The sequence below is a fragment of the Procambarus clarkii genome, chromosome 68, assembly GCF_040958095.1.
Source record: "Procambarus clarkii isolate CNS0578487 chromosome 68, FALCON_Pclarkii_2.0, whole genome shotgun sequence".
NCBI classification, from domain to species: domain Eukaryota; kingdom Metazoa; phylum Arthropoda; class Malacostraca; order Decapoda; family Cambaridae; genus Procambarus; species Procambarus clarkii.
In genome coordinates this window covers 4,462,434-4,483,944 of record NC_091217.1, presented here as the reverse complement: position 1 = coordinate 4,483,944, position 21,511 = coordinate 4,462,434, and the positions used below count along the sequence as shown (strand labels likewise).

General features: G+C 35.7%; 1 protein-coding gene across 1 annotated transcript in view; it reads left to right on the top strand.

Annotated features, from left to right (window-relative positions):
* LOC123774795 (zinc transporter foi) overlaps window positions 1–21,200 on the top strand; it is a 54,792-nt gene extending 33,592 nt beyond the window's left edge. The window contains exons 4-11 of the mRNA XM_045769407.2: window positions 641–816; window positions 2,104–2,286; window positions 3,221–3,356; window positions 4,252–4,487; window positions 7,027–7,174; window positions 8,834–8,989; window positions 11,283–11,470; window positions 12,275–21,200. Of these exons, the coding sequence (XP_045625363.1) occupies window positions 641–816; window positions 2,104–2,286; window positions 3,221–3,356; window positions 4,252–4,487; window positions 7,027–7,174; window positions 8,834–8,989; window positions 11,283–11,470; window positions 12,275–12,427 (1,376 nt within the window). The 3' untranslated portion in view covers window positions 12,428–21,200. The remainder of the gene's footprint in view (window positions 1–640; window positions 817–2,103; window positions 2,287–3,220; window positions 3,357–4,251; window positions 4,488–7,026; window positions 7,175–8,833; window positions 8,990–11,282; window positions 11,471–12,274) is intronic.
* Window positions 21,201–21,511: the final 311 nt, after the last annotated feature.

Here is a 21,511-nt window from a genome sequence, read left to right as displayed (position 1 = left end):
GTAGTTATCTAAGTGTAATTACCTGAGTGTAGTTATCTAAGTGTAATTACCTAAGTGTAGTTATCTAAGTGTAATTACCTAAGTGTAGTTATCTAAGTGTAATTACCTAAGTGTAGTTTTCTAAGTGTAATTACCTAAGTGTAGTTTTCTAAGTGTAATTACCTAAGTGTAGTTATCTAAGTGTAATTACCTAAGTGTAGTTATCAAAGTGTAATTACCTAAGTGTAGTTATCTAAGTGTAATTACCTAAGTGTAGTTATCTAAGTGTAATTACCTAAGTGTAGTTTTCTAAGTGTAATTACCTAAGTGTAGTTATCTAAGTGTAATTACCTAAGTGTAGTTATCTAAGTGTAATTACCTAAGTGTAGTTATCTAAGTGTAATTACCTAAGTGTAGTTTTCTAAGTGTAATTACCTAAGTGTAGTTATCTAAGTGTAATTACCTAAGTGTAGTTTTCTAAGTGTAATTACCTAAGTGTAGTTATCTAAGTGTAATTACCTAAGTGTAGTTATCTAAGTGTAATTACCTAAGTGTAGTTTTCTAAGTGTAATTACCTAAGTGTAGTTTTCTAAGTTTTCTAATATATATGTCATTATTTTGAGCATGTGTCATACTAAGATATTATGTTTTAACTTCGCAGAAAGTTGGGTCGGTGCTGTAACGAGCATGATTGTTATTGGCGTTGTAGGGCTGGCCTGCACCATGCTGATCCCTGCATTGAAACGTGGCCAGCATTATGACCGAGTCAATCGGTTCCTGATGGCCCTGGCTGTGGGAACGTTAGCAGGAGATGCCATTATCCATCTCTTTCCTCATGTTAGTAATGTTATTTTCAGGGTTGCTATTGTCTATTAGATTATATCAAACTTTGTAGATTATTATATTGTATAAAACTTAGCAAATTTTTATATCATATTTAGTAGATTATTATACCAAACTTTTTGATATGTTGATTTTACAATGTTTGATATAAATTATATCAAACATTGTAAATTATTGTATCAACTTATTATGTAGAATTGTACACCATATCACATTGGAAGCAGTAGTGTATTTACAAATTTTTAAAAAAATTTATCAGTTGGTAGTCAATTTTTCAGATGGGGAACAACTAAATCAAATTTCTTTTAGCTTTTTTCTGAAGAAGTCTGTTAGGTCAGCTGTTGCAAAAATGAAGAATGACCACTTGATTGCATTAGAGTAAGAATGTTTGAAGGAAAAGGGATTACCTTAGCATGCAAAGTCCAGTGCACAGACAGTAAAACGCACGAGACGATAATGATACAAATAAAAAGAAATAGCCGTAGTGACATCATTGTCTTGGCAATAAGGAGTCATCGTGGTAAAGTGATAAAGAAAATTTCATGGTGAAAATAATTACTGTACCATGAAAAAAATACATACAATGTACGGTACTGTATATGTTTAATATGACGTACCACTCTTGATCATTTCCATTCCTTCTGTTGATACTTGGACATGAATGTATGTATAAAAAGCAAATATGCCATCAAAGCACATCATTACGGAAAATGTACTTTGGTACATAGGAAGAACTCTGAAGTTGTACTTCAAAAGTTCTGTTTGTTTAAATTTCAATGATAGGCTTATGGGAGGCCTGTAGCATTGGCTCTTGTATTATTTCATCTTTAAATCTTGATTGGCTCATAACTTTATATTTTATTGGCATATCTTCAGTATTGTTGGTGTCCATACAGTCAATTACAGTAGTTAGTAATTACCATATATAGTACAGTACTGTATTACCATATAGGTAATATGAGTAATTGGACAACCCTCTTGTACAGTTTATGACAAACTGATCAAAAGACATCTTACAGTTATCACATCACAACATAGTTATACATCTTCCAGTTATCACATCACAACACTAGTTATACATCTTACAGTTATCACATCACAACACTAGTTATATTTTACACGTAACTAGTATCTTCACTATAAATTCATGTTTTCATTTTAAAACTATAGGTGAAATGTCCTGAGAATGAAAGAAACTTTCATGAAATTTGGCTTTTGTGTAATTTTTCTTATTAGCTTTGCAGTGTATGTGCACTTAAATGCTCATAATTTCTTCCCCAGGCATTAAGCATGGACATTCCAGCAGGTGTCAATGTCCATGTACTGCATGCATTTTATGGCTACACTGCACTTGGTGGAATAATTTTATTCCTTTTCTTGGAACGCTTCCACAATATCTTTTGTGGAAATGGCCATGCTCATGGACATAGCCATGAACTTGCAGTTGACCTCACAAAGAGTAAGGTGAGTTAATAATATAACTTGTATTGAAAGTTTTTATTGTAAATGTATTTAAACCTTTTTATATGATATAATTAATTATATACATTATATACGATGATCACTCAGTTTGAGCAAGGTTTGGAGAGCGTGTATTCTGAGACGAGCATATTATTTTTTAAGACCCAAATTGTGAGTGTGCCGAGGTGTGATTCACACATGCACGAGTTATTGGACCTGCATGAGAGCTAGTATGGTGTTGTGTGAGTTGACCTGAGTGTGGCTAGTCTTTTCTAGCCACACACTTTACATTTCATGCCACTTAGATCACAATTCAAGCCGAATACTTGCAGCCAAGTTGCATTCAAACTGGGAGATGAGTTATATTTTGTTGACCTCCATGGATATGATACATTAGTCATGTTTTTTTTTCACCCGCACCAATTTCTTAATCCAGCCCAAAGATCAGGGTGTCATTAAGACCTTTAAAACACATTACCTGAGGTTGACATTTTCTCAGTATCCTGGGGCTATAGACAGACCAGCTAAGCCACTGTATCATCAGGGGATATAGATATGAATATGAGGGAGTGGACCATGCAAACTTTGTCTCTGCTCTTTAGAAGAATTAAGCAGACGCTCTAGGCAACACAAGACATTAACTACGGGCAAAGTTTGCAGACTGGTGGGAGGATTATAAAGGGTGTTATTGCCCCCTTTCAAATTCATTTACCAGGAACAATAGTTTGCTTTACCTTGCATTTTTATTTAAGTTGTATGAGAACTATGTACACAAAATCTAATAAATTATACATTGTTGCAAATATTTTGCATATACAGGTTGTAGTGTAATTTGAGTATAACATATTATGACGTTTTATTGCACAACAAAAGTCACAATATCGTTGAACATTATTGCGCGGCCTCACTATTTATTCACAATATTATTTATTTCTAGGAAGATATAGATAAAGAAACGGTTGGGACAGCAACGACTACAGAGGATACTGGGAGTCAGAATATTGACAAGATAGGTGAAAAACTGTCTAAACATTCCAAGCATAATTCCTTCATATATGCTGAAAGCACCATGAGTATGTATAGTACTGTGTTTTGGATTGTACTCAATGTTTACTCATTATACTACATAGTATTTATTAGGTTTTCTGTACTCATTATTTGCTGCTCATTATACTTTTAGTAAAACTATTTTTTACCAATTATGATCCTTGAACTCAATATATATATATATACCGAGTACTAATTGAAATTCATTGTACTCCTTGTATTCATTATACTAATTATTCATTGTTTTACTTACACTCTGCACACACATCATACTCTGTTCTTTTATCCATTTAGCGTGTTGTACTTCCTGGATTCATTAGCTTCTCTGAACTCATTACACATATTTCATCATTATTTAGTCAGTTTTCAAAACTTATTGTAGTTTCCGAACTCATCAAGTATTTCTTTCTACTGGGGGTTATAATCTCTGAACTCATTATGCACTCTAAACTCACTATGGTGTTTGAGTTTATTATACTTTCTAACATAATTTTACTAGTTATATATATATATATATATACTTTTGTGATTGATAAACACATTACAGCCTCTTGTAATTATTACATCCCATGCAGTCACTATGTCACTTTGTATTTGGAGATATGCTGGCCCAGGATTTAATTGGCTAGAATCAAAATGTATCTAGTTGAATTTGTGCTTGACATTTCCAAAAATATCTTATAGGATGTGGAAAATCCACAGAGAAATGGGAAAGGGAGATGAATGTTTCGGCCGATCAAACGTTGGAAATCAGCCGAATTTGATCGGCCGAAACGTTCACCTTCCTTTCCCATTTCTATGTGGATTTTCCGGATACAAATGATCAGTACTTCGTGATCATCAATTGCATCTCATAGGATATGTTTTGAAAACTGTATAACGTGTGGAAAATAATTATATTACCGATAATTAATTTTTCAGCACTGGATGCTCAGAACTGTTTTGAAGGCTGTAGCTCCGGCCCAGGTAGTGATGCGAATGGTAACACTAACAACGGCTTAGAGAGACCCAGGTTTGGAGAAGAGGAGGTGCCACCATCCATGCCTGAAGAGACGGAAGTTACGTGCATCGAGAAGTCTATGGAAAAGGAAAAGTTGGCATCTAATGCAGCAGAGAGAGAGAGATTAGTTACCACTCCTGCAGAAAAATCAGAAATGGTACTTGATTTCTTGTATGGTTTTCTTATGTAATGTATTTTGCTGTCACTACTGGCAAGTGTGGATTGAAGTCTACAATATTCCCTCATCGCATTTTTCTGAAGTTGTGTAAAGCCAATGACTAGGATAATGGGGAGGGAACTAACTAGAAAGGTATGCTTTAATTGGATAACTTAAATGTTTCTCATGTTGTAGCCTTCAGACAAATTCCAAACAGTAAGAAGGGTCATAAAAACTATATATATTGTATAGTACATGTTTCATTCACCAGTGTAATAATGGGGACCAACCATACTGTACGTGTCTACACTGCCACTCTAGGCAATTAGAGCATAGGATGCCATCAAACTTAAGGGAAAGCCAGAGGCCTCATCCATTACCCATCTTGCACTATGAACTTTGCTAAGGATCTACTTCAGTATCCCTGCAATAATTTACTTATATTCAGTTTTGTAAGTTCTACTTTCCAAACTCAGCCTGGGATCAGGCTTGTCTGGTGATAACTTCATCAGTCAGATTGATGTTGCTTGCAGCTGCCTGCGGGCCTACATAATATTGCAACCCAGCTGATCCAACACTTGCTGTATGAATTTATCCAATTCCATGTTAAAAACATCCACCTTTGTTCCAGCAATACAGTGTTTCTTATGCTTGGTGGAAGGAGGTTGAAAAGCTGTGGGGCCTCTTGATTTTCAGGCTGGAAGTGTTCTCATGATTGTGACTATGGCACCTCTACTCTTCACTAGCTCTATTGTGTGTTTCCTACCATATCTTCTGCTCATAAGTATATTGTGCATATTTGGGAGCTGACCTTCAAGTATCTTCCATGTATGTATTATGCTATCAAAATAACCTTTCGTCTTCTTGCCAGTAAGGTTATTTTAAGAGCTTGAGATGGTCCCAGTAATTTAGGTGTTTGTCTGTGCATGCAGTATATGTTCTCTGTCCATTCCTTTTACAGTATTTCGTCAATCTTTTCTGCCTTGAAAGGTTCTCATAATCAACCCCCTGTTATTTTCCTAATTGATGCTACATTTGCTCGGTATTTTCACTAAACGTTAGGTCATCTGACATCATTACTGTATTCCTAAATCCTTTGCACATAATTTCTGCTCTATGAGGAGATATGAATGCATCTTGTATCTCCTTTAGTTTCTTTGTTTTCCATTTCCAAGTACTGTACTCTAGCTGGAATTTATCTCTGTTGAATGTCATTTTTGTTTTCCGTTGTCCATTGGAAGACATTTTTGTATATTTTGGCGAGTTTTCAGTCTTTTACTGAGGGAATATTCTAATATTTGTATAGTCTGCCAAGGGTGACATGAAACTGTGATTTGTGTTTTCGTTTATGTCTATGAGGATGAGAGAGTATTGATGCAAGGACAGTCTGTGGTCTGGTTTTGCCCCCAATGCACAGGTGGCCATTATCTCATCTTCCTTCGTGTGTGGCTGGGTGCAACTTGCTTCAGTACCTGCTATGAAACTGGCACGTCTTGAAGGTCTGAATTGGATGTGATCTTTACATACAGATCCTATTTTCATTTCCTAACATGAAGAGCTGGCTTCATCATGACTAACAGACAACCTTTTGTTTTCTTTGGGCAGATGGCAACTTTTGTCCGCAGATGCTGGATTAGGGGAAGGCTGCTCTGAGTTTTCAGATTTTCTCAGAGACCCCCAGTAGCTCCCTGTCCCAACCCTGTTCCTTTCTTCCCTGTGGGGCTATGAGGTTTAGCATTGGGGACTCCAGAGTGTGATCTGGAGTCACCAATGCAATGACCTCACTCCAGCCTGACTCCAGTGGGCAGGCTGGCTGAGACCATAGGTGATCTGGACTACTATCTCATGGCAGTCAGGTGCATCACAGTGAAGGTATTTACCTCTTGGTAAGGATAGTCTTCCTTGATTACCTAGGGATGCCTAATATCCTTCAAGTTGCTTGTTTTGCTGTACCTATGCTTTCTGATTGGTTCCCCTAGTTTTGTCATTGGTCTGAGATTCCTTGCTTTCCTTTCCCCTGTAGGGTGAGGCAGATTCTGTTTCTGACATCTGTTAGGTCAGAGATGGGTCTCAAGAGGCCAGGTTTGTGGAACTAAGGCTTGGTGGTACCAGTTTAAATGCTTGGGAAGCTTTTCATTGTAATTAATACTCTAATATTTTTTAATGTTATAAATGGAAAGACCTGGTATTTTGAACTAGAAATGTAATTTAAAATGGTTTACATTGAACATCAGAGTGGGACCAAACATAAAATATAGCAATGCAGTGAAAGGATTGAGGAGGAAATATACAAATAACTGCATAAATGCCTTTCTTCTTCAAGCTCTCTAGAACCAATTTAGTTTTTTTTTCATATGATCTATAACAATGAAACAGATATTTGTAAGTTTCACAAGGGGTCTCTTAGACATGTAAACTCACAAACTTATGGGGGGGTTTCCTGCATTTTTTATTTTCCCTTTCTCTTTAATATTTTCTTTATTAAAAAGGTATTAAAAAGAGACAAATGCAAGATACTAATAGTTTACTTATTTTGCAGGGCGGGGAACTGTCTCTTATACTAAATACACCTACCTCTACCCGCCCCAAAGTTTTAAGGCAAAACAGCAGCAACTTTAACATGGTCCTGCAGGAGTATCATGTTGGTCACCATGGTCATTCTCATCACGGACACTCTCACGTTACAGGTACGCTCCTCTAGCTAGATATTGTGCTCAGGCTAATGTTAGAGACATGAAGTGTAGGCAATAATCATGAAAGAATTTTGTTATTTCACAGTAAAGTCATATGGAAGGGAAATAATCTATCTTTTTCATAAAGTTATGTTCGGATTCTTTTCAAATTTTGTCGTCATTACTTGACAAATAATTCCCATTGTCAGGGACAGGAGCCCCTGTATGTAATCTTATTTAGGTCCCCCTAGACCAGCTATTGACGTTCCCCAGGATGCAACCTACAACATTTCTGTTGTAGTTTTTTAACGGGTCCCGGTAGTACAGTCGGGTTTGTTCTCAACCTACAATCGAGAATTCTGGGTTCGAATCCCAGGCGGGACAGAAATGGTTGGGCACATTTCCTTTCTCCTAATGCCTCTGTTTACCTAGCAGTAAGTAGGTACTCAGGAGTTAGTCAGCTTGTTGTGGGGTTATATCCTGGGTGGGGTCGGTAAGTTGACCTGGGGGGAGGGAGGAGGGGGGACCTTGATATAAGCCTAATGTGTATGAATACACTGGCTTCCTGTCCCCCGACACAATGAATTATTATTTTTGAATTTGCCTAACCCTGGAGGTTTGCCTAACCTCCAGGGTACCTGTTTTATTGCTAGGTGAACAGTGGCATCAGGTGTAAAGAAATGTGCTCAATCATTTCTTTCCACCCCAGGTATTAAACTCTGGGCCCCTCAGATGAGAGCTGAAGATGTAGGCCACTGCTAAATGATGCTAAATATTTGGGGTCAGCCAATTAAAGTTAACATGAGAAGTTTAGAGCCATATTTACAATAAACACCAATTACATTTATGTGGCTGTTTTTAGGCATATTATATACACCTTATAGAAAGTGTAAGAGAGGAAAGATAAGCTAATATACAATGAAGTCACAAGAATGTGATTACTATCCGTGAGAAAGTGTTGAGGCCGTACGATGTGATTGAACCCGCATCCTTTAACTCCTCAGTTACGCCCCACTATGGTAGTATGTGTGCCTGAGAAGTTCAGGGATGTAGGTTCAGTCCCAGTGCATGGCTTCAATATTTTCTTATGTGTTACTGTGTTATCTGAAAAAAATTGGGAGGTTTGGAGTAAACTCATTCCAACTCATATTTGAGAGGATGAGGCAACATTGGTATTGGATATCATTGGTATTTGAAGGCATTTAACAGTTATATGCCAGACAGCTGAGTGGACAGTGCTTTGGATTCGTAGTCCTGAGGTTCCGGGTTCGATCCCCGGTAGACACGGAAACAAATGGGCAGAGTTTCTTTCACCCTGATGCCCCTGTTACCTAGCAAATAAATAGGTACCTGGGAGTTAGACAGCTGCTACGGGCTGCTTTCTGAGGGTGTGTAACAAAAAGGAGGCCTGGTCGAGGACCTTGCTGTGGGGACACCACGCCCCGAAATCATCTAAAGATAACTCAAGATAACTCAAGGCATTTTGAAGTCTAATTTAAAGAATTGTTTCCTTTAAATGCTATATTAATCTATGTTTTGGCCTACTCATGTTTGTGCCACCTCTTGGGTGGCTTAATCATCAATCCTCAATCTGTTATCTATCATTTCATTACAAAATACTGTATATTAATTCAATTTACATGCCGTCATTTCATGTCTTTGTCTTGTATCTAGGTCGTAAGGATTCTCTTCGAGCCATGATATTGGTAGGTGATGCTCTGCACACATTTTTGGATGGCATGGCTATTGGAGCTGCCTATGGAACTAGTGTAACAGGCGGAGTAGCAACTTCTATTGCTGTCTTGTGCCATGAGCTTCCACATAAAGTTGGTAAGTATTAATAGCATAACAAATTGTTTTGCTGTAAGCCCAGTTGATAGAAAGTGCAGTAGGTAGCCAGGTACAGTACTTGTCTTGCAGTTGAGGGATGAACACTTCTCATGCAAACTTAATCAAGATAACTGCTGTTGATGTACCAGCATGTCAAAGGGCTCTTGTTTAACTCTTGCCTATATGGGTGTTTGGCCTTCATTATTTAAAGCTTCCAATAAGCCCAGTGAGAATGGGCTGGAGAAAGTGCAAGAGAGGAAAGATAAGATAAGCCTTAATAGTTGCCAGTGAAAAAAATTATCTTTATATTGAATTAAAATTTATGTATTATGTGATATGGTATTAGATTGGTTCGACAAGGTTTACCAAGAAAGCACTATCTGGGAAGCAAAAGGCATTTTGTGCTTGCCAGTGACGCCTTTCCTAGGGTTCACTCACTCTGCACTCTTCATAATGTGCGCTTAAACTTTTTTTTTTTTTTTTGCAACTTGTTTGGGCTTGACTTGTTGAGACAAGTCTTCAATCCTGGATAAATGTGTTTGTCTGAAGATAAACTGAATATGATTGTCGAGTCTCTGTCCTTCTTTCACCTCTCCTGGGGGGTTAGGCTCACTATCACAAATGCTGCCTTACCTTGCAGTTATCTTATGCGTTGATTCGGGGCGTCGAGGTGTGTAGCAAGGTACCTTGCTACTGTGTGATTCACCAAGCACTATTTGAAGCAACTTGTCTCAGATCCTGGATGATAACACTTGCTTACCTATGGAATCCTGCTTTTCTCGAAGCATCTCGTGTACACTATGTAAAATTTCTTTTTCACTCCGATCATGAGCCAGGATTCGCTTCTTTGGTAGTCAACTTGCATTGTCAGTGCTCCATCAAAAATAACTTGTCTGAGAGGTTTGGGTTCCTCTGTGAACTGACTCCTCTTGAGTCACTTTGCTTCCAGGTAGCACACAGAATGTGCTTTTTGCTGTAAGCCCAGTTGATAGAAAGTGCAGTAGGTAGCCAGGTACAGTACTTGTGTTGCAGTTATGCCTGATGCTGTTCCTAGTGCAGCTCTGAGGCTTTGCTCTTTTTAGCACTGGAGTCGCATAAGTGATTGTTCTTTTCTGTGGGTGCCTACATCTTTTCCCACTAGATGTTTATGGTTGGGGTGAAGTTTGTTCATTCAAGATGCTTCTTTCATGCCTGGCATGCCTACCTGCCTGAATGGCAGCCAGGTGGCTCACTTCCCTTGTCCCTGTGTTTTTTATGTCTTGTTTACATTCTAGGTTAGGTTGTTTTGGATTTCCTGTCAGTTCCATATCTGACTGCAGGTTACAGTGGCCAGAGTTTTTTCTCCTCTGTAGGTAGGGCTGCTCTTTTTTTTTTTTTTTGCTCTGGTGAGATCCTGCTTGCCTCTGTCCTGTCAAGCACTGTGATGGCCCTATTTCCTATGGCCTTTGCCTTTGTGACTATTAATATTTCAACAACCTTTGTGGAATCAGTTTTGACGTTGCTTTCTCTTCAAAGCACCAGTGCATTTTTGAGATGAGGCGGCCCAGCGGGCTGTGGCTCGTGTGGTGTTCACTTGTTTTCCATAGTTTGGCAGTCCCAACTCCTGAGGGGTTTTGCGGTCTTGCTATTTAAAGCCTCTTGTTCTGAATTGGATTCTGCATTTTATTTTGTATTTTAAATATCTTTGCCAGTATTTTTTTTTTTATCAGTGTGTGGTCTCAAGTTGGCAGGGTACTAGCTCTGGAAAGCATGGTCATTGTTGCCTTGCTTTCTTTGTGGGTTACTGCAGTGGTGTGTTGAATGCAAGTTTTTAGTGTGCAAAGTTTCCAACCATGTTGTTATTATGTATTTTTTTTAAATGTTAGTTACTGCTATTTTTATGGCTTCAATTTTCTGTTTACCTCTCATTTATATATCTGTACATTCATTGGTATTAAAATGCCTAAAAAAATGTTTTTTACTGTTGCTAATTATCAGTTGTATTTTCAGACTGTGTATTGTCACTTGTACTGTCCATCTGGTATATAATTAGTGTACTAATGATGTATTTCTTAATATTTTTTTGCTTGTTGATTATCTCTTGCATTTTTTTATTCCATACACTGTATAACTTTGTATTTGTTGCAAGATTTCTTCAACATGTTACTGATCTGCCATATTTCTATAAATTCCTTCAAAGAAATTCTTCACACATGTGCTAAAATTTGCTGCCATTCTGTTAAGCAAATATCCTAGTAGGAATAATTACTCTCAAGCAAAATCCACTTCTAATAAACTGATGTGCTTTCAACAGGAGATTTTGCCTTGCTATTTGAGATGGGTATGGATCAGATACAGGCTGTGAAGATGATGGCGATGCTGTGGGTCTTCAGCTTAGCCGGAGTTATCATGGGAGTTCTCTTGGGTTCCATTCCCACGGCTTCACCTTGGATTTATTCCTTCACCGCCGGAGTCTTCATTTACTTAGCCTTAGTAGATCTGGTGAGTTTGTCAGTCATACGGAAATAATAATAATTTGCTACTAACGTTAATCAGATTGCGTGAAGATAAAAGTTTGTTCACCTGATTTGGCCTGTGACTTGTTCTCAACATCTAACTAATTAATGTTAACAGGTGTAGCTTGGTAACCTCAAGCTGGATAGATTATTTATAATCTCAGATATTTTATTGCTGCATTAGATATTGAGTTGAAATAAGAAAAGAAAGGCAGTATGTGGTGTCTTGCCCTTTGCCAATGTACCATATTTGCCTATGGATAGGATCCATGTTTTTTTTGTTGACCACCCATCAAATATATATTGTATTTCACATGCACAAAATCATGTCTTCTTCCCTACAAACCCACTTGAAAAATCACTTTCAATAAATGTATTATAAAACATACTACATACAATTTTTATTAATTTTTTACACTAAATATCATTGTAAATTAGTTGTGTGTGATATGTCGGCAAATGCGGTAAATATTTTCTCTCAAACTGGAAATAAGATACAGGTGCAGACGATGAGTCACAATAACATGGCTGAAGATTTGAAGACTAAATCACACACCAGAAGATGAGGAGACGACGTTTCGGTCCGTCCTGGACCATTATCAAGTCGATTGTGATCGACTTGATAATGGTTCAGGATGGACCAAAATGTCGTTGTCTTCTCATCTTCTGGTGTGTGGTTTAGTCTTCATAAGATACAGGTAACTACGTATCAAAATGTTGCTATTTATAGCTAATTATTATTTATCTTCAAGTAATCCTCTTCACGTTTTGACAGTTTTTTTCTTTATAGTTGCCAGAGCTCTCTGTGAATCGTGGTGAGGAATTTGGAGTAGCTGGCCAGTTGTTAATTCAAGGCCTTGGGATGTTTGCTGGTGCTACCATCATGCTCTTCATTGCCATCTATGAACATGACTTGGAAGATCTTCTCAAGAGTTCGTTTTAGTGGAATTATAATCTGTGACGTGCAGAAATGTGGTGATTATGTGCACGCTTCTGCATTTATATACGATAATCGATGGAAAGATTTTGTAGTGGATTGAATTTTAGTAGATTGTGATGGCTTGTACTTTACAGTGAGCATTACTGGAATCCTCCAATATGAGGCCACTATTTTCTATAGGAGAAATTATTATCTCCTGTAAAACTGCTCATAGAAAAAGGTTTACATAGTGTGACGCTACTCCTTTTTAGATGAGATGGGTTTACCGGTTGTAAGACCCAAAACGTTAGGAACAGCTGGACGTAAGGAAACTTCCTTGATACACTGGCAACTAACATTCCAATGAACTACCCGTTAGAAAGAAATTTGATCTCTGCAAAACTTTTCAGTACTGAAGATGTACCTGTGCATAGTTCTGAATTTTACATTCTTGAAAGTATACTCAGCTGTTCATCAAACGGGCAATGTGAATGACACACTGATATTAAGACATTCAAGAGAATTACTTAATTGTAGTGCAATAACTAGGCTTTACAGAGTAAATTTGATTTCATGTTATATAAACAAATAATGATAAAAATACTGTATATCTAGTAAATCTGCACACCAGCAGTTAACTAAAACATTTTGATTTCTATCAATATAAGTAGTAGAGGTATTTTCAGCTGCATTACGTAATATAAATATGAAACAAATGTCCCGTCACAGCTTATTCCTCACCCAGAACCGGGAGAACAAAGACCACCGTAGGAACTTACCCGCACCATAAACATGAGATAGATATGTTGTTATTTTAAGGTAAGCTTTTATTTTGACTTGAGCTGGTGTACTTTGATCAAGTAAATAACAATGTAGAACGTGATGCATAGTGACTTTACAATGCTTGAGGGTTTCTCAAAGGGTCTAGTTTTAGGAAATGAAACAACTCTTCGAGTGTGTCTTGCCACTTAGTTATATGTACTGAAATTTGTATTTTTTTGTGTGCGTTATATTACTTTATCATCAAATAATAATAATAACAAAAAGCACACAGCTATGTATATAGCTATATAAACAGCAATTTATATAGCTCTATCATATAATTTGGTGTTTGTTCGTGTTTGAGAAATATCTCGCAAATATCTTACAAATAAAATATTAGTATTATTATTATATTATTTGGGAAAACAAATATATATGTATAAGTTCGTGTTGGAAGTGAGCATATTCTTTCAGTTTTTATTTACAATGATTATCATATGTTCTTGATGAGTAATACATTACGGTCAGTATTTTTTAGAAATCACTTGCAGTCTAAATTAGCGATTTTGTTTAAATAATTCAACAATCATTCTATTTATTTAAAAAAAATTGTTTAATAAAACAAAAAAGTGTGATTTTATGGGTGCTAATTTTATATTTGAACGTGCTTGATTATTTAAATAAGTAGAAGTATAAATGGAAACTGTCAAATATAAATCATTTGCTGTTTGTCACATTAAGAATTAGATTATAGAAACGAAGTGGAAATATATATATTTGCAATATATATTTCCAGTCCTTTGGCATGCTATGAAAAGGAAGTCTTCATGCACCCTTCAGCCAACACTCAACTTGGTAGGACGAGAATTATCAGTTAGGACAGTTGATGAACCTCGTCCTTCCATGTTCGTCTGATATTCTTCCACATGAGCTACAACGCTGGAGAGACACAGGGCTCTGGTAACCAGATTAGGATTTCGGGGCTTTTGTCTTGGTGATCAGAGGTAAAATATTTCAAAACCGTTTCATTTTACTTAGATATTATCAAATGTATACTATAGTGCAGGTATCAAGAGATGTAATAATTTATACTCGCAATAAATGTGATGATCGGATACGTAATTTAAAAAAAAAGAGGGTAAAATCAGTAATATTTAATTAAACGTAGTATTTCAGGCCAGGAAGAGCATTTTAATTAAAAAGTGTCAAATCATGTAATAACCACTAGGAAAGAACTGCATTGTGATATTTTCGTTATTGGTCCACAGTGTATTTCCTGCTTTTGCATTGGCCTTGTTCTGCTGTCATGTGAAGTTTTTGTGTATGCGGGCTGAGGTAATCCGTGTCTTATTTTTTTTGTGCATTCTTTTTCTCATAGCCTTAAGGTGTTATGAGCTTCACCTCTGTGATAGTCAAGCTGTCTTTAAGAACAACCGGGTGTGATGTACATGTAAAATTGCCAAGCTGGTAATTGGCTGAAATATTTGAGGAAAATTACATTTGTGGTAATAAATAAATAAATATATTATATATATATATATATATATATATATATATATATATATATATATATATATATATATATATATATATATATATATATATATATATATTTTTTAATATATACACACTGTATATATATATATATTTTATATATATGCAACAACGATCACAAAAACACTGATCCAAGTACGCGGAAAAACCACATGTGAAAAATAGAGAATGCTTAACACGTTTCTGGCTTAATTCGCCTTCATCAGAACAAAGTAGAATGAAAGAGCTACTTCTACTTTGCTCTGACGAAGGCGAATTAAGCCAAAAACGCGTTAAGCATTCTCTATTTTTCACATGTGGTTTTTCTGCACACACACACACACACATATAATATATATATATATGTATATATAAATTTTCTGGATTAATTTGCATAAGCATTTGTAACAAATATTTATGATGGAAATAAAAGTAAATTAGCGAAGATGGATTGTTAAATTTAAATTAGACGATGTTGGTTTTGGCATCCACCATCTTCTCACTTAGATTGGTCTAATGGTCTACATCTCTGTTTGCAAGTTTTTTGTGGAGAAAAATTGGCAAGCAGAGCGGTAGAAGGTTGAATTATTGAAGGAAGTAGGTGGTGGATGCCAAAACCAGCAATAGTTTCAAAGGGTTATATGACAAAGATTATAGGGTATATTATAGGATTATAGACACCATGAGTGTAACTCTTATCCTGTAACTACATTTGGCTAATTACATATAGTATGTTGTGGGAACAATGACTATGGAACTTGTATTCAACTATGATTGCACCAAGTTTATGCTTGGGCTGTATTCCGAGATTTTTTCGTACTGAGGTTCGCCTCTTGAGCTCAGGGACTCCACCATTCAGCAGCTAAGTCACAGTCAGACTATTCAGGGGGTCGTTCTGGTCATTTGGTCTGCGTGCCAACAACTCGCTTCAAAAGAACGTGTTAAGCTTGCAGTCTCTTCTATGCATGTTGATGAGAGTTTTGGAAAGGTCTTGGACTCTGGATGGTCACTATGTAATCTCTTGTTTTGACACTCTGCATTTCTTAGGATGTATATTCATACTGTATTTTCCCTTGTCTCATGCTAGCATAAGAAATTACTGTACTGTATTTAAATTTCCAGATTTGGGAACCAATGTTTCAAAATACAATAATATATATATATATATATATATATATATATATATATATATATATATATATATATATATATATATATATATATATATATATATATATATATATATATATATACTGTATTATGATGTATTTCTTGTAATTGTCTGGTGTCTCAAAGGTAAGATTTTTCAACCATAATTACTATGTGTTACTATTATTCTGTGTTACTATTATTAATTACTATTATTCTGTACTGCTTAAAAAATTTAAATATCAACCTGACATACATATTGATATGCAGTATAGCATTTACACTGTATTGTAATTAGTGCTCCCTTATATTCTCTACTTTTATAAAAGTGGCTGAGATTTGCAAATAATTTTTAGCCTTTTGAATTGTTTTCAAAATAGAAAAAATGGATCATGTCTGCTTAACAATTACTGAAAAGTATTTGTAAATTTCATATTACTGTTATGCTTAGAAATATATGTATAGTTTCGAAAGGTTATTTATCTATCAACTATCCATTTAGTCTACTATGCAACATGACTGAGAGGAGGTTATTGTGCCTGGGAAAAAAAATATGTTATGTCAAATATTCGTAACTTTGTGTTGATCACGATAATTCACGAAGCACGACTAAATTTTCTTTATAAACATTTAAAAATGGGAAAGTTATATGAAAAGTCAAATATCCACCATTTTACATGGATATTTTGCTTGGCATGCAATTTGATCACAAAGGAAATTGAAAAATATCTTCATCGAGTTGAATTGCCAGATTTCTTTGGGTTCAAAGAAACTAGTAATAAATTTGACAATATTTTTATACATAGTATATCAACATCTTTGTGTTATATTTCCTATTTTGGTAGCAGCCTCTATAGCGCCACTTCCTATTCCATTTGATAAATAAATTTATATTTTTCAATATTTTGGACTTAAAAAAATTCACATATGCTAGGGTGCCTAAGGCAACTTAATATGTAATCACTAGAATGTTTTACATGCATCTTTATATATTTGGAAAATATAAAGAGTAGTTCTGAATTAATTAACTGGAATAGCTACTTACGAGAGTGAACAGCAACATAAGAGTGTTAACAATAGCTCCTGTGAAAAGTGAGGATGCACTAAATATAGTAAGTCTCCCACTTAATACAGTAAATCTCCCACTTAGTACAGTAAGTCTCCCAATTAATACAGTAAATCTCCCACTAAATACAGTAAGTCTTCCACTTAATGAATTTTAAATCACCTAATATGAGTGTCCAGGACTCTAGGCTGTTGCCTAGAGTCCTGTTGTGCTAGTCCTAGAGTGCATGTTGCCAGCGAATATCGTGCAAGAAGCTTAAAAAGACTAGATTATGTAATTATCGTGAGAAATACAGAGAAAGAATTACTATTGGTAAGAGAGTACCTAAAGACTGATAGCACTGCACTGACAGTCTGGTTGACCAGGTGACTTTACATGGGGGTTTGACCTGGGGCTAAGCTCTGGTGGGAGTCAAATTACCGTGGACCCCTCACAATGTAGTGTAGCATCAAGCAGGTCACTATAATATTTTCATTATACTGTATTGTGGTTATTAACAGTTTTTTGTACAGGAATGTTATTAATACATGAAAACAAGCTTCCTGGTGTGTATCTTAACATTTATTACATGTTTAATAAGCAAAAAAGTTGACTTACCAGGCAAGTTCTTCCCATTCTGCTAATATTAATATTTGTAGAATATTCCATATGGAAATATTTTTTCTTTTGCATTATGGAAAACTATACATCTCTTATATACAATAATACAGAGAATGAGGCTCATATGTGACTTTACTTTACATCTGACATAAATCTACATATTCTGTCTCGTAATTTTTGTCTTTTACCTGTATTCATGTATGCTGCTCTGAACCACCAATTGAGCATAATTATATTTCATGCCGACCATGTGTTGACCTTGCATTGACCTTGCGTTGGTTCTGGGGGTCAAGATCCCCGCAGCCCGATCTCTGACCAGGCCTCCAGTCTATATTTATTTTCTGTACATATTGTGCTGCTTATTGGGTGTCCTGGGTTAGTTTATATCTTTCTTGTATTTCTTCTCTAATTCTTATTTTAAGATTTCCATCATCTTAAACATATCATATACTGTATTGATTTGAGAATTGAGATAATTACGTTATGGCAACTATTGAAATTGGTCAATGTACCTCACATTCAAGTGTTATTTTTGTGTTACCCTGAGGAAACCTAATGTTATTGACTTGAAACCAACAACACATGCTGTATGTGTTGTTGTGTATAAAACTAAGGTTCCTTTTATTGCTAGGTAGTGTATTCCAATAGTAGTGGTGTGTGTGTGTGTGTGTGTTTTTTATTTTATAATATGCTGAAATTTGTTTAGAATGCCTGATCATATTGACTTGAAACTTGTATCACTTTAAAATTGAACTTTCCTTCATTACTGGGCTGTGTAACCCAAAGGCAACTATTTTCTCTATTTTTTATCTTTTGAGAGAGATCTTTCTCATCATATCGGCTTCAAGCATCCAACACCTATTTAGGATCATCAAACCACACTTTCTATTTATATTGGATAGTGTAGCTATAGTAAGTCTTTGTAGTATTATTTTAGTGTAATATGTACCAGATTCATACTATCAACGGTGAAATCAGAGAAGCAAAATATATGTTCATCCCAAAGTGAGGGAACATCTCTTTATTGTATTTTCACCATCTCCACAACAATGTGCACGCTTCATCCCAACCTCACTGTGACTTCCACCCACATTCAAACACCACACAACCATCAACACTGCCACACCCAACCACCACACAACCATATTCAACAGCTAACACCTCCACCCATACACCCACCCTGCCAAAAGCCATACTGAATATCCCAAGCACATCCAATGATCAACCACGCAACCACTCGCCATATGTATGCCCACCAACAACATTAATCACACCCTGTCATCACAAACCATATGCTCGCCATCATATACACACATACTAACCTCACCCACTTAATAGCTCAACATCTGACCCTACCAACCAACTGCCCATCCCATCCACACCCACCAATTCAAGGCGAAAACAAATTAGCAACTACCACACGGTTAAAACCGACAAACCCAACACTGAACCACTGCCAATCATATTTGCAACCCCAACCCACACCACAAACCATGCCCAATATCAACCACAAATGATATTCAAACCCCACTCACACCCCCAAACACCATATGCTCAAAACCACTAATAATATATATTTTTGTGTATTGTGGGATATGCCTGGCATAGGAATTGGGATACCTTCTTCAGTTAATAAATATAAATTACTGTAATATGTTATAAATGTGTTGAATATAATAATATTCCACTTTTTGTATAGAGCCGACAGAGGCTCCACATGCAAATGTCTAGTTTTGTCATTCTGCATCTCTCTTTTCTTTTATTTATTTATCACACTTTTTTTTTGCATATTTTGTTTGCTGCTCACACATGTATAGATTTAATTTGTAAAGCATCTCAAATGCCTTTTGGTTTGCAGAACATGAAGGCTAATGCCAAAGTAAAAATGTTTTAAATGAATTTATACGTTTGTAAATGTTGGCTAAGCATTCTGCAAAGTGTTTAATTGAGTTACATTTGGAGTTGCATACAAATGTATGCCAGTTATGCACTATAATGCTTGCAACACCTGTATGTATTTTATTTTAAAATAGAGTATTATAGTACTGTATCTTGTTATCAACTCTTGGTAAAAATTGAGAATTATCATGCGAGTTTGGTCGGCCATTGGTGTAATTTTTTTTATATTATGCTGGTATACAGAAGTTCACAGCACATTTCTATTGAAGACAAAATGCATGTACTGTACTGTACTTAAATTTTAGGCTTCTCTAATGAAGGTAGAGCTCAAGTATCTTACATTTTCAGCAATATACCTCTTTATGTGCTTACATAGGTAATATTATTTGTACAGTATATGGCAGAGGAAAGCGAAACACTGATGGGCAATAGATGGGGTATCTTCACTTTGTCACTACCTGTGTCATATTGATCAAGTATTCTTATTTTCTCTATTTGCCACCACTGCAGTAGTGTCCTCAAAGAGATCTTTATAATTCTTTGTACATTGTTAGTGTATTGCAACACCATACCTATTTTAGTTTATCTCAGTTACATGTGTCATATTAGCCAGTAATTTATAGTTTTGCCTTATATATTAAAACTTACACAACTTCAAGTCAGTACAAAATCTAATTTAATTTCTTTTCGTATCACATGTTTACAGGCTATCGTATCACATGTTTACAGGCTATCGTATCACATGTTTACAGGCTTTTGGGTGGCTTAATCTTCATCAATCAATATCACTTGTGTTCACATGGTATGATTAAAATCTTTCAGACTAAGGTTTGGAGCCGAATGCTTGTATACTTGTAGGCATTTGCCAAATATAATTGTTAGTATTATTTAATTTATTAGTTATTTGTTAAATGGTAACTATTTACATTACAGTAATATTTTTAAGTTTACACTTTCATCATCAATTATTCTTGATCTGTCTCTATGTCGTGCATATAGTCATGCAAGTATTAGTATTTTAATTAATAACTATTCATTATTCAAGTGTGAATGCCATGGTCCTTTCCAGCCGATACAAAACCCATGTTCCTTATTTATGTTGCATTAATTCATATTGAAGGTGCGGTATACATATTAATTCATATGTATGGATGCGAATAGGAGTTTGATTAGTGGAGAATTGTTAGACATACATTTTAGATTGGACACATCCTCCATTAGCTCGTTCACTCACTGCCCGCCCAGCACCGTTGTTACTGTCTCACATAATGTCATCCATAGCCTTTGATTGTAGTATAGTTATAGTCAGGTAGTTAGCTAATTACAGGATCCATTTTAGAATTTCCAGTTGATGTACATGATCTACCCTTATTGGCTACTCTGGTTTCCCCACTTTGGAATTCGTGAAATCTCTTGTACTTATTGACTTGCTTTTATATTTTTGAATTGAGAGAACCCCTTGATTCTGTTTGTAAGAAAGGGTGTGGGGGAACAGTCTCCAAACACATTTTATTTTTTCATACTTTAATATAAATTTATACTTACCCGTGTACAGTATATTATGAAAAATGTGGATAACATGTAGTGATGCCCCATTATAGTTTCACAAGAATTTTGAAACAAAATATATGCAATAATTAGAAGAAAATATGGAAGAAATGTATTACAATTCTAATATAGAAACTGTATAATAAATATGCAAACTGGTATTGGTTACCTCAAGAAATAACTTACAGTGTACTGTATTGCATCATGGTGGTAATAAAAATAAATTTCTCCAGCATTTCATGTCCAGATATTTAATTTTTTTATCCTAGTAATAACCTTAAACTTTAGTATGCAATAAATGTGTTCATTGATCACATAAGTTGAGTGATTTAAATGCCGATTCAGTAGAGTATAGGCTATGTTATCCCTCTTTGCAAAGCACACTAGGTTATGACTTGAAAGGAAAGATCTCTGGCTGATGAGAAGATCGCCTGGCTTTCCGCGAGCGCTCTGTCATGGGTTCGTATCCTGGCCGGGGAGGATTTACTGGGTGCAAATCCTTAACTGTAGCCTCTGTTTAACTCAACAGTAAAATGTGTACTTTGTTGTAA